Raw genomic sequence first — 12527 nt, 5'->3', positions numbered from 1 at the left:
GAAATTAACATGTTTACTTTCAAATATAATGATTTAAAAATTTTACCATCCTCATAGAGAAATATTAGCTATGTATAATGTTGTTTACAAAATAAATGTCACTGGTCAGGTACGCCATTAACTTGATTTTGTACAAAGGTCAAATATAAAATACAGATAAACATGACATATAATACTGGAGAAAAGCCAACAAGCAATGCAAATTAAATATGCATAACACAAACAAACATTGAGTAATTAGTTTTGATGGACATTTACTGCAACAATTACAAGGGGTATTAATATAGTCGGTTGTGTAATATGTTGAGAGAGAGAGAGAGAGAGAGAGAGAGAGAGAGAGAGATGGCATAAGATCTGTACTGTAACAATCAAAGATCTATTTATACTAATTGCTTATTAAGTTCATGTATATCCATCATATGATTTTCAGTACCATCGTATAATTGGAGGTAATTATTGACGTATGATGCCACATTTTATGCAATACTTGCAAAGCTAGATTTATATTATGGGTTTTTGTAAAACATTTGATAACACACACAGAGAGAGAGAGAGAGAGAGAGAGAGAGAGAGAGAGAGAGAGAGAGAGAGAGAGAGAGTATTGTTTTAAAGTATTCCGTATCGTAACATTTAAGATTTAAGGACAGATTAATTTCCAAAAAATTTAAATAATGACTATAAGTCTCTTTCATTTATCTATTGACTGTAGATTGAGTCACGTTTTGTATCTAGTTTTTGCTTACTACTTTAAGTGAGTTTAAGTAATGTCCGAGCATTTTATTCGGTCTGGAGGTAATCCGGTTCAGTTTGTATGGTCCCTGTTAGCGTGTCTTTGTGTTATCTTAAGTTCAACCCGGAAGATTAAATACCTAGTTACATTGACAGGAACATTTCCACGACCGATTATCAGTAAGAAAGCTTGTTGAAAGTCTGGTAGTCACAGTTTGCAATGGCTACTGCAACCGGAGATTCGTCGTCCAAAGAAAGCCAAGGGTGCCCAATTTGTCTAGATGCGTTCACTTCACCACGCCAACTACCGTGTTTGCATTCCTTTTGTCAAAACTGTCTTCAGGACTATATAACAAAGAAAGCCAATGCTACGATGGAAACATTTGAGGCGTTTTTGTGTCCACTTTGTAGGACAATTACTAGACCCGAAAGGAATGATAAACCCGTCGGAGAATGGGCTTCTGTATTCCCCAAGAGCCCCATTTCAATGATAGAATCGAAAGTGAAAGTAGAGCAGCTGTGTGACATCTGCTCATCAAGAAAGTCTTCTAACATCGCGACAACAGTATGCATCGTTTGTGAAGAGGCAATGTGTGATGACTGCTCATTTGCGCATCAAACAATGAAAATCAGCAGAAATCACAAGGTTTTGAAAGTTGAAGAATTGGGTATTAACCCACAATTTCGCATTACGTTCAGTAAGACATTTGGTTGTCCGGCACACCAGGAGAAGAAAATCGAGTTTTATTGTAAGAGCCACGAGGCTGCCTGTTGTGGCACATGTTCATTTCTTCATCATAAGGCATGCAAGGAGGTACTAGAATTAGAAACAAATATTGCCGATTTACTAAAAGAAACGAAGTCACAGACAATTATGCAAGAACTGGTTATGCTAGAAGGCTATCTTACGAAATTGACAGAAATGAATGAGACAAATATTGGCATTCTAGAGTCACAATTAAATGACATTACTGTGCAGATATGCGAAATCAGAAAGAAAATAAATTCTATGCTCGACGATTTGGAGAAAAGAATTAAAGATGAAGGAGACAGAATTTATAAAGAGGAGATGATCAGAAAACAAGAACAAAATCATCAATGTCAGTCTTTAATAAATGCCATCAGAAACTCCTATGCTCTTCTAGAGTCAGTCAGCAGACTTGGGACAGACACACAGAAGTTTCTGGTGACTAGGCAGACAATGAAACATCTTGTATCTTACAGGGAACAAATTCAAGAGAAATTTGAAAAAGTGGATTCCATTAAATTAATGCTTCATTTGGATAGCGACCTTCAATCGGTACTCTCCCAAGGTGAAAAAGAGCTCATGAAGGTTGTATCCAAAGAGGAGACTGAGATCCTGCAGACTAAGTGCAACATTAGACCACTTCGAGAACATACGGTAAAACTGTCCAAAGTTATACATCTTGACTGTCCAAATGATCAGAACCCTCTCTATACTGGTGTGGCCCTATTGCAAAATGGAGAAATGGTTCTTACTCACTTTAGTAACAATACATGCTGCCTGTATGATATTTCCTACAAACTGATTAACATGTATACATTGCCTAACAGACCGTATGACATGTGTCTAATAGACGATAATGAAGTTGCTGTGACGATTCCATTTATGAAAACTGTCCAATTTCTGTCCATCAAAGACCATTCTATTAACAACACAGGGACGGTAGCAACCAGGTATATGTTTTGTGGCGTGGCTGCTGTCAGTAAGGAGGAGATTGTTGTGTCAGGTTATTGTGGTGTTAGTAGTAAGAAGTGTTACTGGAGCCTTATTTCTAAAGATGGAAAGGAGAAATTTCATCATGAATTTGATTGTAAGAGTGTTAGTCAGGCTTTCATTGCTCTCAATACATCCAAATCATGTGTCTACATATCTGTTGATGACGCTCATGCTGTGTACTGTTTCAGACTAGCTGATGGCAAAGAGTGTTTTGTTTACACTGCTAATGACCTGAAGAGTCCACGTGGTGTAGCTGTGGACAGGGATGATAATGTCTATGTTGTGGGATCAGGTTCTCAAAATATCCATAAACTGTCATCAGATGGGGTTATTCTTCAGGTGATCACTTCTGGGGTTCCTATCCTCCCCATTAGAATCTCCTTCTGTGTGAATCTGGAGCAGTTTTTTCTCACAAATGCGGGTGAAGAAAGGAAGACCCTTCACTACTTTATACACAAGTAAAACTAGACCTTCCGATGTATTGTACTACTAATGTTATAATTCTCATAAAGAAGACAACCATTCTCATTTAATAGACATAAGTGCTTGAACGAATAAAGTGTATGGATTGCTGTCTGATTAAGGTTTATATTTTTTATTTTTTATCTTACCAGGTGGTGATTTATACATGTAAAGTGTGCCTCCACCTCCTCCATCCCTAAAAAGATCATATAGAAAGATCATTATTTTGTTTAGATGTTTTGATTTCAATTTTTTCATAACTTTTAGCATTCTTTCAAAAGTCAGATCCGGAGCATCATCACATCGACAGAATTAAATATTTAAACAAACAAATAAACATGTCAGATTATTACTTACAGCAAGGCTGCATATATTTTCAGATTTTTTATTTTCCTCCTTTCTATTTTGGCATATATATATATATATATATATATATATATATATATATATATATATATATATACTACAAAAATATGAAACTTTAATAAAGATTGATTAGTTTTTGATTTCTGGATGGAAAACAAATATTGTTATAGTGGAACTCAAAGTACAAGAATAAAATTTCTAACTCTTTTATTCTCTTTTAATTATAATTATATTTAATTTTACTCTAAAAATATGATTTAGTTATTCATAATACCGTTGTAATTTTAACTGTGTGACTATGTTCTATTGTCTTTATCTTTGATTTCTTTAACTCTGTTCTGTGTTGTTATCATGAAAAGCAAAATTTGTTGCTTCATTAAATTTATGCCTACATCTACATGGTATTAATTAAATATTTAGTGGGGCATGGCAGTAGTCCATACCAGTGAATAATCCAGATAATTGTTGTCCAGATAATAAATATTTGACTGTACCTGTTAACACAAGGGATGGTTATAACAGACATGGCCATGTATTCTCAAAATGCCTGTAGCATGAAGTTCAAACTAAAATCCAGAACGGACACTAGGGGTATATGTAAGTCAGCAAAATTCAGTAGTTTAGGGTGAGACAAGAGTTTATAAATTCCAGAAAAGTATAAACTTTGAACTACATAGTAATCAGAGTTGTAGATTGTCAAAGTTTAACAGCTGTTCGGTTACGCTTGATTTTCATGTACAGAAAGTTTAGAGAATAAGGGATGTGGACTAATCATGTTCATAACATAGATACAACAATGAATTGAAAATTGAGAAGAAACCATCCACCAGATTATGTGATATATTGTACTGAGCTGGAAGTCAGATGATGATACCTGACAAGGCATATGTGAGCATAGTGATATGTTAGATTCTTAGTCTCTATTTGTTGACATTACCAATTTTCATAGATGTTCATCAAAAAATAAAGACTGTCATAGTAGTGTTGACATTACCAATTTTCAAAGATGTTCATCAAAAAATAAAGACTGTCATAGTAGTGTTGACATTACCAATTTTCATAGATGTTTATCAAAAAATAAAGACTGTCATAGTAGTGTTGACATTACCAATTTTCATAGATGTTCATCAAAAAATAAAGACTGTCATAGTAGTGTTGACATTACCAATTTTCAAAGATGTTCATCAAAAAATAAAGACTGTCATAGTAGTGTTGACATTACCAATTTTCATAGATGTTCATCAAAAAATAAAGACTGTCATAGTAGTGTTGACATTACCAATTATCATAGATGTTTATCAAAAAATAAAGACTGTCATAGTAGTGTTGACATTACCAATTTTCATAGATGTTTATCAAAAAATAAAGACTGTCATAGTAGTGTTGACATTACCAATTTTCATAGATGTTTATCAAAAAATAAAGACTGTCATAGTAGTGTTGACATTATCAATTTTCAAAGATGTTCATCAAAAAATAAAAACTGTCATAGTAGTGGTGATATTACCAATTTTCAGGGGGCCCAAAGTGGCCGAGTGGTCTAAAGCGCTCACCGTTCCGGATCACTGCCATCTCACCTCTGTCTGCATGGGTTCGAGTCCAAGGCTCGGCTAGCGTGGGTACGTGGGAAAGCTTGCCAGTAGCTTCATGTTCTTCAGTGGTTCTTCCCTGGGTTTTCCAGGGTTTTTCCTCCACCAGTTATACTGGCCACCATGTATAGCCTATCTTGTGCTGCAAAATGGCTTTAAACCCATGAACAACAACAACAACAACCAATTTTCAAAGGGCCCTGAGTGGCAGAGTGGTCTAAAGTGCTTTCCGTTACAGATCACTGCCATCTCACCATTGTCTGCGTTGGTTCGAGTCTTGGATTCGGCCAATGTGGGTATGTGAGAAAGCTTGCCAGTAGCTTCTCGAGGGTCAGTGGTTCTTTCCAGGGATTTCCCAGGTTCTTCCAACACCATTAATAATGGCCGCCTTATATAGCCTATCATGTGCTGAAAAATGGGGTTAAACCCTACAACAACATAGATGTTCATAAAAAAAATAGCAAGACTGTCATAGTAATGTTTACATGATTGTGTCACACACAACATTCTGATATATGTTAAAATAAGCAATAGCTTTAACATAATATTGCATGGGCATAACAAGTTCTCAGTATGAGTATTTAGATGGTTTACATGATATGCAAGTTCTCCATATGAGTCTATTTAGCTGGTTTACATGATATGCAAGTTCTCACTATGAGTCTATTTAGCTGGTTTAAATGATATGCAAGTTCTCCATATGAGTCTATTTAGCTGGTTTACATGATATGCAAGTTCTCCATATGAGTCTATTTAGATGACGTACATGATATGCAAGTTCTCCATATGAGTCTATTTAGATGATGTACATGATATGCAAGTTCTCAATATGAGTCTATTTAGCTGGCTTACATGATATGCAAGTTCTCCATATGAGTCTATTTAGATGATGTACATGATATGCAAGTTCTCAATATGAGTCTATTTAGATGATGTACATGATATGCAAGTTCTCCATATGAGTCTATTTAGATGATGTACATGATATGCAAGTTCTCAATATGAGTCTATTTAGATGATGTACATGATATGCAAGTTCTCCATATGAGTCTATTTAGATGATGTACATGATATGCAAGTTCTCAATATGAGTCTATTTAGATGATGTACATGATATGCAAGTTCTCAATATGAGTCTATTTAGATGATGTACATGATATGCAAGTTCTCAATATGAGCCTATTTAGATGATGTACATGATATGCACCAAGTCTCAGAAGAAGCTGTAACCAAACTGAGACTAGTTTTGTTCAAGATAGTATGTGAGATATAAAGAAAGATGGACATGACCAAATTGCATAAAAAAAAAAATAAATTAAAACCTCCGTAAATAGATTGGACTTTTACAGTTTTTGTCCGTGTATGTCAGATTTATTTTACATTATATGATCTTGGTACATATACATTAATGATGGAGATCAGCTGATGAAGAAGATACATTACAGCTTTAAGAAAGTTGCTTAGTGTTTATTTTTTATGCTGAAAGGTGTCTGCAATTTCTTCTGTTTTTTTCTTTTTTTGGGGGGGGGTCACAAATAGCCAACAAATGTGTATAAAGAAGGTAATTGGTACCCAACAGTCAGTCCAAGCATTCTTATTGTACTACTCTTTGTGGTAATAATACTATGACTGTGATGTGGGTTTTTTTTTTTCTTTTCTTGTTGCATTTGTGAATCTGTGGTACGTCTACAAATGATAATTCCAATAATCCCATGTGTTGGAAAATGAGTCAGTTCCACCACTACTGAGTGGAACATATCACTGGTACATCATACACTTCCCACAAATAATAATTCCAGATATTCAACATGACAACATGACAATGGTACTTCACATACTTTCCTCAGATAATAATCCCAGATATTCAACATGACAGTGGTACTTCGCATACTTTCCTCAGATAATAATCCCAGATATTCAAGATGACAATGGTACTTCACATACTTTCCACAAATAATAATCCCAGATATTCAACATGACAGTGGTACTTCGCATACTTTCCTCAGATAATAATCCTAGATATTCAACATGACAGTGGTACTTCGCATACTTTCCTCAGATAATAATCCCAGATATTCAACATGACAGTGGTACTTAACATACTTTCCAAAAACAATAATGCCAGATATTCAACATGACAGTGGCACTTCGCATACTTTCCTCAGATAATAATCCCAAATATTCAACATGACAGTGGTACTTCACATACTTTCGTCAGATAATAATCCCAAATATTCAACATGACAATGGTACTTCACATACTTTCGTCAGATAATAATCCCAGATATTCATCATGACAATGGTACTTCACATACTTTCCACAAATAATAATTCCAGATATTCAGCATGAAAACATGCCAATGGTACTTCACATACTTTCCACAAATAATAATCCCAGATATTCAACATGATAATGGTACTTCACATACTTTCCTCAGATAATAATCCCAGATATTCAACATGACGGTGGTACTTCGCATACTTTCCTCAGATAATAATCCCAGATATTCAACATGACAATGGTACTTCACATAATTTCCACAAATAATAATCCCAGATATTCAACATGACAGTGGTACTTCACATACTTTCCACAAATAATAATCCCAGATATTCAACATGACAATGGTACTTCACATACTTTCCTCAGATAATAATCCCAGATATTCAACATGACAATGGTACTTCACATACTTTCCTCAGATAATGATCCCAGATGTTCAACATCACAGTGGTACTTCGCATACTTTCCTCAGATAATAATCCCAGATATTCAACATGACAATGGTACTTCACATACTTTCCTCAGATAATAATCCTTGATATTCAACATGACAGTGGTACTTCGCATACTTTCCTCAGATAATAATCCCAGATATTCAACATGACAATGGTACTTCACATACTTTCCACAAATAATAATCCCAGATATTCAACATGACAGTGGTATTTCACATACTTTCTTCAGATAATAATCCCAGATATTCAATATGACAATAGTACTTCACATACTTTCCACAAATAATAATCCCAGATATTCAACATGACAATGGTACTTCACATACTTTCCTCTGATAATAATCCCAGATATTCAACATGACAATGGTACTTCACATACTTTCCTCAGATAATAATCTCAGATATTCAACATGACAATGGTACTTCACATACTTTCCACAAATAATAATCCCAGATATTCAACATGACAATGGTACTTCACATACTTTCCACAAATAATAATCCCAGATATTCAGCATGACAATGGTACTTCACATACTTTCCTCAGATAATGATCCCAGATGTTCAACATGACAGTGGTACTTCGCATACTTTCCTCAGATAATAATCCCAGATATTCAACATGACAATGGTATTTCACATACTTTCCTCAGATAATAATCCTTGATATTCAACATGACAGTGGTACTTCGCATACTTTCCTCAGATAATAATCCCAGATATTCAACATGACAATGGTACTTCACATACTTTCCACAAATAATAATCCCAGATATTCAGCATGACAATGGTACTTCACATGCTTTCCTCAGATAATGATGCCAGATGTTCAACATGACAGTGGTACTTCGCATACTTTCCTCAGATAATAATCCCAGATATTCAACATGACAGTGGTACTTCACATACTTTCCTCAGATAATAATCCCAGATATTCAACATGACAGATTATTAATTACAGTAAGGCTTTACTACATATTTTCAGATTTCTATGTAAATTTTGATTTCATCTTTTTTATTTTGTGAACACCATACAAATATATATATATATATATATATATATATATATATATATATATATATATATATATATATATATATATTGGCTAATGATTTCATTATTTGCTTACAAATACATACAATTTCTGCATGGGTAATCTAGAAATAATATGTACTCCCAGTAATGCAAAATGCATATACTTTTAGCTAAATCAGTTAAATGCTAATCATGAACTTTTGCCTTTGTTATCTATACTTTTATTCAGAATCACAAGATTAAAGGAGTTTTTCATTATTCCAGTTCCTAATGTGTGATGCTATATGATGACACTTAATTAGAGGCTGGAAATGACAACCCCAAGAAGTTATGTTTTGTTCTATTACTTAAGTCCTATATGTTTCCAAATATTGCATAGAATACAAGTTCAGCATAGCCCACCCCAACAGCCATTACAAGTAAACTAATATTTAATTGGCATTTCCAGTCAAGATCACCCATCATCTAATCCTGTGTATTAATTATGTGGATTGTCATTCTTTATTATATTTATGCAATACCATACTGGCTAGGATTGGAAACATGGTATGCTTTGGGCAAAGAACTTAACTGTAATGTGCTAACATGATATATCAACACTTGAATGATTATATCATGTGAGCACATTACAGTTAAAACATGCCATAAAACATGAAAACCCCAAACCAAACCATTTTAGTTATCATGTATTCAATTTGATATTCATTCAAAATCATCTTAAATTGCAACCAGCTAACTTGTCACCCATGTTTCTACATTCATTCACATACCAAGTTTCTTAAAGGTTTTATTGTGACAACACATCTGGGTGATTAACATAGCTATTCAGAATCTACTACAATTTTAATACAGTAAAAGTTATACAACAGCAAGTCTGGGGTAGCGGGTGGCAGAATGTTTTAAAGCGCTCAGCTTCATCAATCACATCTCTGTTGGTTTAGGTCTCATACTCTGCCAATGTGTGCATGTGAGAAAGTTTACCAATAGCTTCCCATCTCACACTCTGGCAATGTGTGCATGTGAGAAAGTTTACCAATAGCTTCCCATCTCACACTCTGGCAATGTGTGCATGTGAGAAAGTTTACCAATAGCTTCCCATCTCACACTCTGGCAATGTGTGCATGTGAGAAAGTTTACCAATAGCTTCCCATGGGTCGATGGTTGTTTCTGGGGGTTTACCCAGATTCTTCCTCTACCAGCCATACTGCCTATTATGTGCTGAAAAATGACATTAAACCCATAAAAAGAACAACAACCAGCAAGTTCTTCATCATCCCTTGTAGGTTATCCAGCATGTATCCCCAGTCATCCACCATATCCTATGCAAGTTATCTACCAGTAACAGTTATCATTCTGTCCCAATCAAGGTATATCCTGCCCTAGTTATCCAACATTCTCTTGCAGTCTATCAGCATTATTACTTATGTAATATCATATCACAGTCAGGCCCAGACAGGGAAGAGGGCACATGCACCACCCTCCACCACATGTCATGTGATGTCCTGCCCTGGTCATTCAGAACTCTATTGCAGTCTGTCAATTCCATGGAATATCAAATGACCTTCACCCAGCACTCTTTCAAGTTTATTACTTGTATGCAGTATGCTATCAGAATAAAACCAATGCTTTATTCTAGTTTGTCAGTGTTTATTGATATCATATCCCAGTCATCCAAAGCTCTATCCCAGTTTATAAATGTCATGCAATATCAGCCAGCACTCTCTCCCAATATATTAATGTAAATCAGTATCTTATTTCTGTAATTCAACACTCTACCCCAGGCCATCATGGCATGCAGTATCCTCTCTCAGTAATCCAACACTACCCAGTATCCCAGTCTATTAATATCATGTAGTATCCTCTCCTAGTCATTCATTCTGTCAATGCCATCATGTAATATCCTATGGCCATCATGCAGCACTCTTTCAAGTCTATTAATTTTATGCAGTATCCTATCAAAATTAATCCAGTTCTCTATTCTAGTTTATCAATGTTTAGTGATATTCTATCCCTGCCATCAAAGCTCTGTCCCACTTTATTAATGCCATGGAAAATCATATATCAGTCATCCAGTACCCTCTCCCAGGATATTAGTGTCAATCAGTATATAATTTCTGTCATTCAACACCCTATCACAGTCCATCAATGTCATGCAATATCCTATCCCTGTTATTCAACACCCTATTCCAGTCTATAAGTGACACATATGAACCTGTCCCTGTCATTCAGCATCATATCCCAGTCCAGTAATGTCATGCAGTATTCTATGTCAACATATTGTTTACAACTTATAATCATGGACAAAAGTTAGCCATCTGTACATGTTGTGTACCTCAGTTAATGACCATTATCTTAAGGTACTGTCTGCAGTCATTGAGAAAGTTTTGCATACAATAATCCAAGTCCATCAGTGTCACCCAATATCCTGTCTAGGTCATTCAACTCATTCACAGTCAATGATTATATTGCAATATTCCATCTCGGTCATACAGCACATAATCTCAGTATACTAATTCCTTGCAATATCCTATCCCAGTCATTCAACACTCTCTCTCAGTATATCAGTGTCATGTGATATCCTGTCCCATTCATCCAACACCCTCTAAAGTCCATTAATGTCATTCAGTGTTCTATCCCAGTCATCCAACACTATATGCCAATGCATCAGTGCAGTGTAGTACTATATCGTTATATAAATCATTCCCATCTCTTTGCCAGCCTCTAAATGCATTGCAATATCCGACAGCAGTCATACAGCATATTGTCTCAGTATGCTAATTCAATTCAATAGCACATCTCACTCATCCAACACTACATTCCATTCCATCAATAACCTATGATATCAGACTCACGAAATTTACTATACCATTCATTAAACACTTGATTCCATTGTATCAGTGTCATGCAATACCCTAAGTATTTCAGCATTTTGTCACCGCCTATCAATGTCATGTAGTATCCTATCCCAGTCATCCAAGACTCCATTCCAATCCATCAGTGTAATATAATATGAGTATATAAATCACCCAAAGCCTTTTTCCAGGCTATGAATTTATTGCATTATCTATCATTATTTCAGTATACCTATTCCTTGTGATATCATATCTCACTCATCCAATACTTTTTCCCATAATATCAATGTCATGTAATAACTTGTCTCAGTCATGAAATACACTATTCAAGTCTATAAATGTCATGTGATATCCTGTCCTAGTGATCCAACCTTCTTTTGTAGTCTGTCAGTATCATGCAATATCCTACTGCAGTGATTCATCACATGATCCAAGTCAATGAATGCATGAGATGTCATCCAAAACACTATCCCAGATTATTAATGTCTTGCAAGATGATATGCCCGTGTTTCAGCACTTTCTCTTAGTATATCAATAACATGCAGTTCCAAGTCATCCAGGACTCCATTCCAGTCTATCCAGTCATGCAGTATCCCACCCCCTGTTATTTTCAACACCTATCCAAACCTAAGTCATGCAATATTCTACTTCAGGTCCTCTAGCACTTTATCCCATTCTGTCACTGGTATGCACCATCTTATCCCACACACCAGCCACTGTGTGCAAATATAATAATTTCATGCACTAGTTCTCTTATCTAAGTCATCCAGGACTCTTCTCCACTCTTATCACTATATACAGTCATACAATATCCTATCTCAGTCATCCAGGACTCTTCTCCACTCTTATCACTATATACAGTCATACAATATCCTATCTCACTCATACAGGACTCTTCTCCACTCTTATCACTATATACAGTCATACAATATCCTATCTCAGTCATCCAGGACTCTTCTCCACTCTTATCACTATATACAGTCATACAATATCCTATCTCAGTCATCCAGGAC

General features: G+C 35.3%; 1 protein-coding gene across 1 annotated transcript; it reads left to right on the top strand.

The window, feature by feature from the left end:
- The first annotated feature begins 834 nt into the window (after nt 1-834).
- On the top strand, nt 835-3505 carry LOC149783265 (uncharacterized). The gene has a single exon (XM_089931496.1). The coding sequence runs from the start codon at nt 950-952 to the stop codon at nt 2930-2932; it is 1983 nt and encodes a 660-aa protein (XP_089787622.1). The 5' UTR covers nt 835-949; the 3' UTR covers nt 2933-3505.
- The last annotated feature ends 9022 nt before the right edge of the window (nt 3506-12527 follow it).

This window comes from Sinohyriopsis cumingii, chromosome 14 (genome assembly GCF_028554795.1).
Source record: "Sinohyriopsis cumingii isolate HCF-2022 chromosome 14, ASM2855479v2, whole genome shotgun sequence".
Classification (NCBI taxonomy): domain Eukaryota; kingdom Metazoa; phylum Mollusca; class Bivalvia; order Unionida; family Unionidae; genus Sinohyriopsis; species Sinohyriopsis cumingii.
This window is presented reverse-complemented; position numbering and strand designations above follow the sequence as displayed.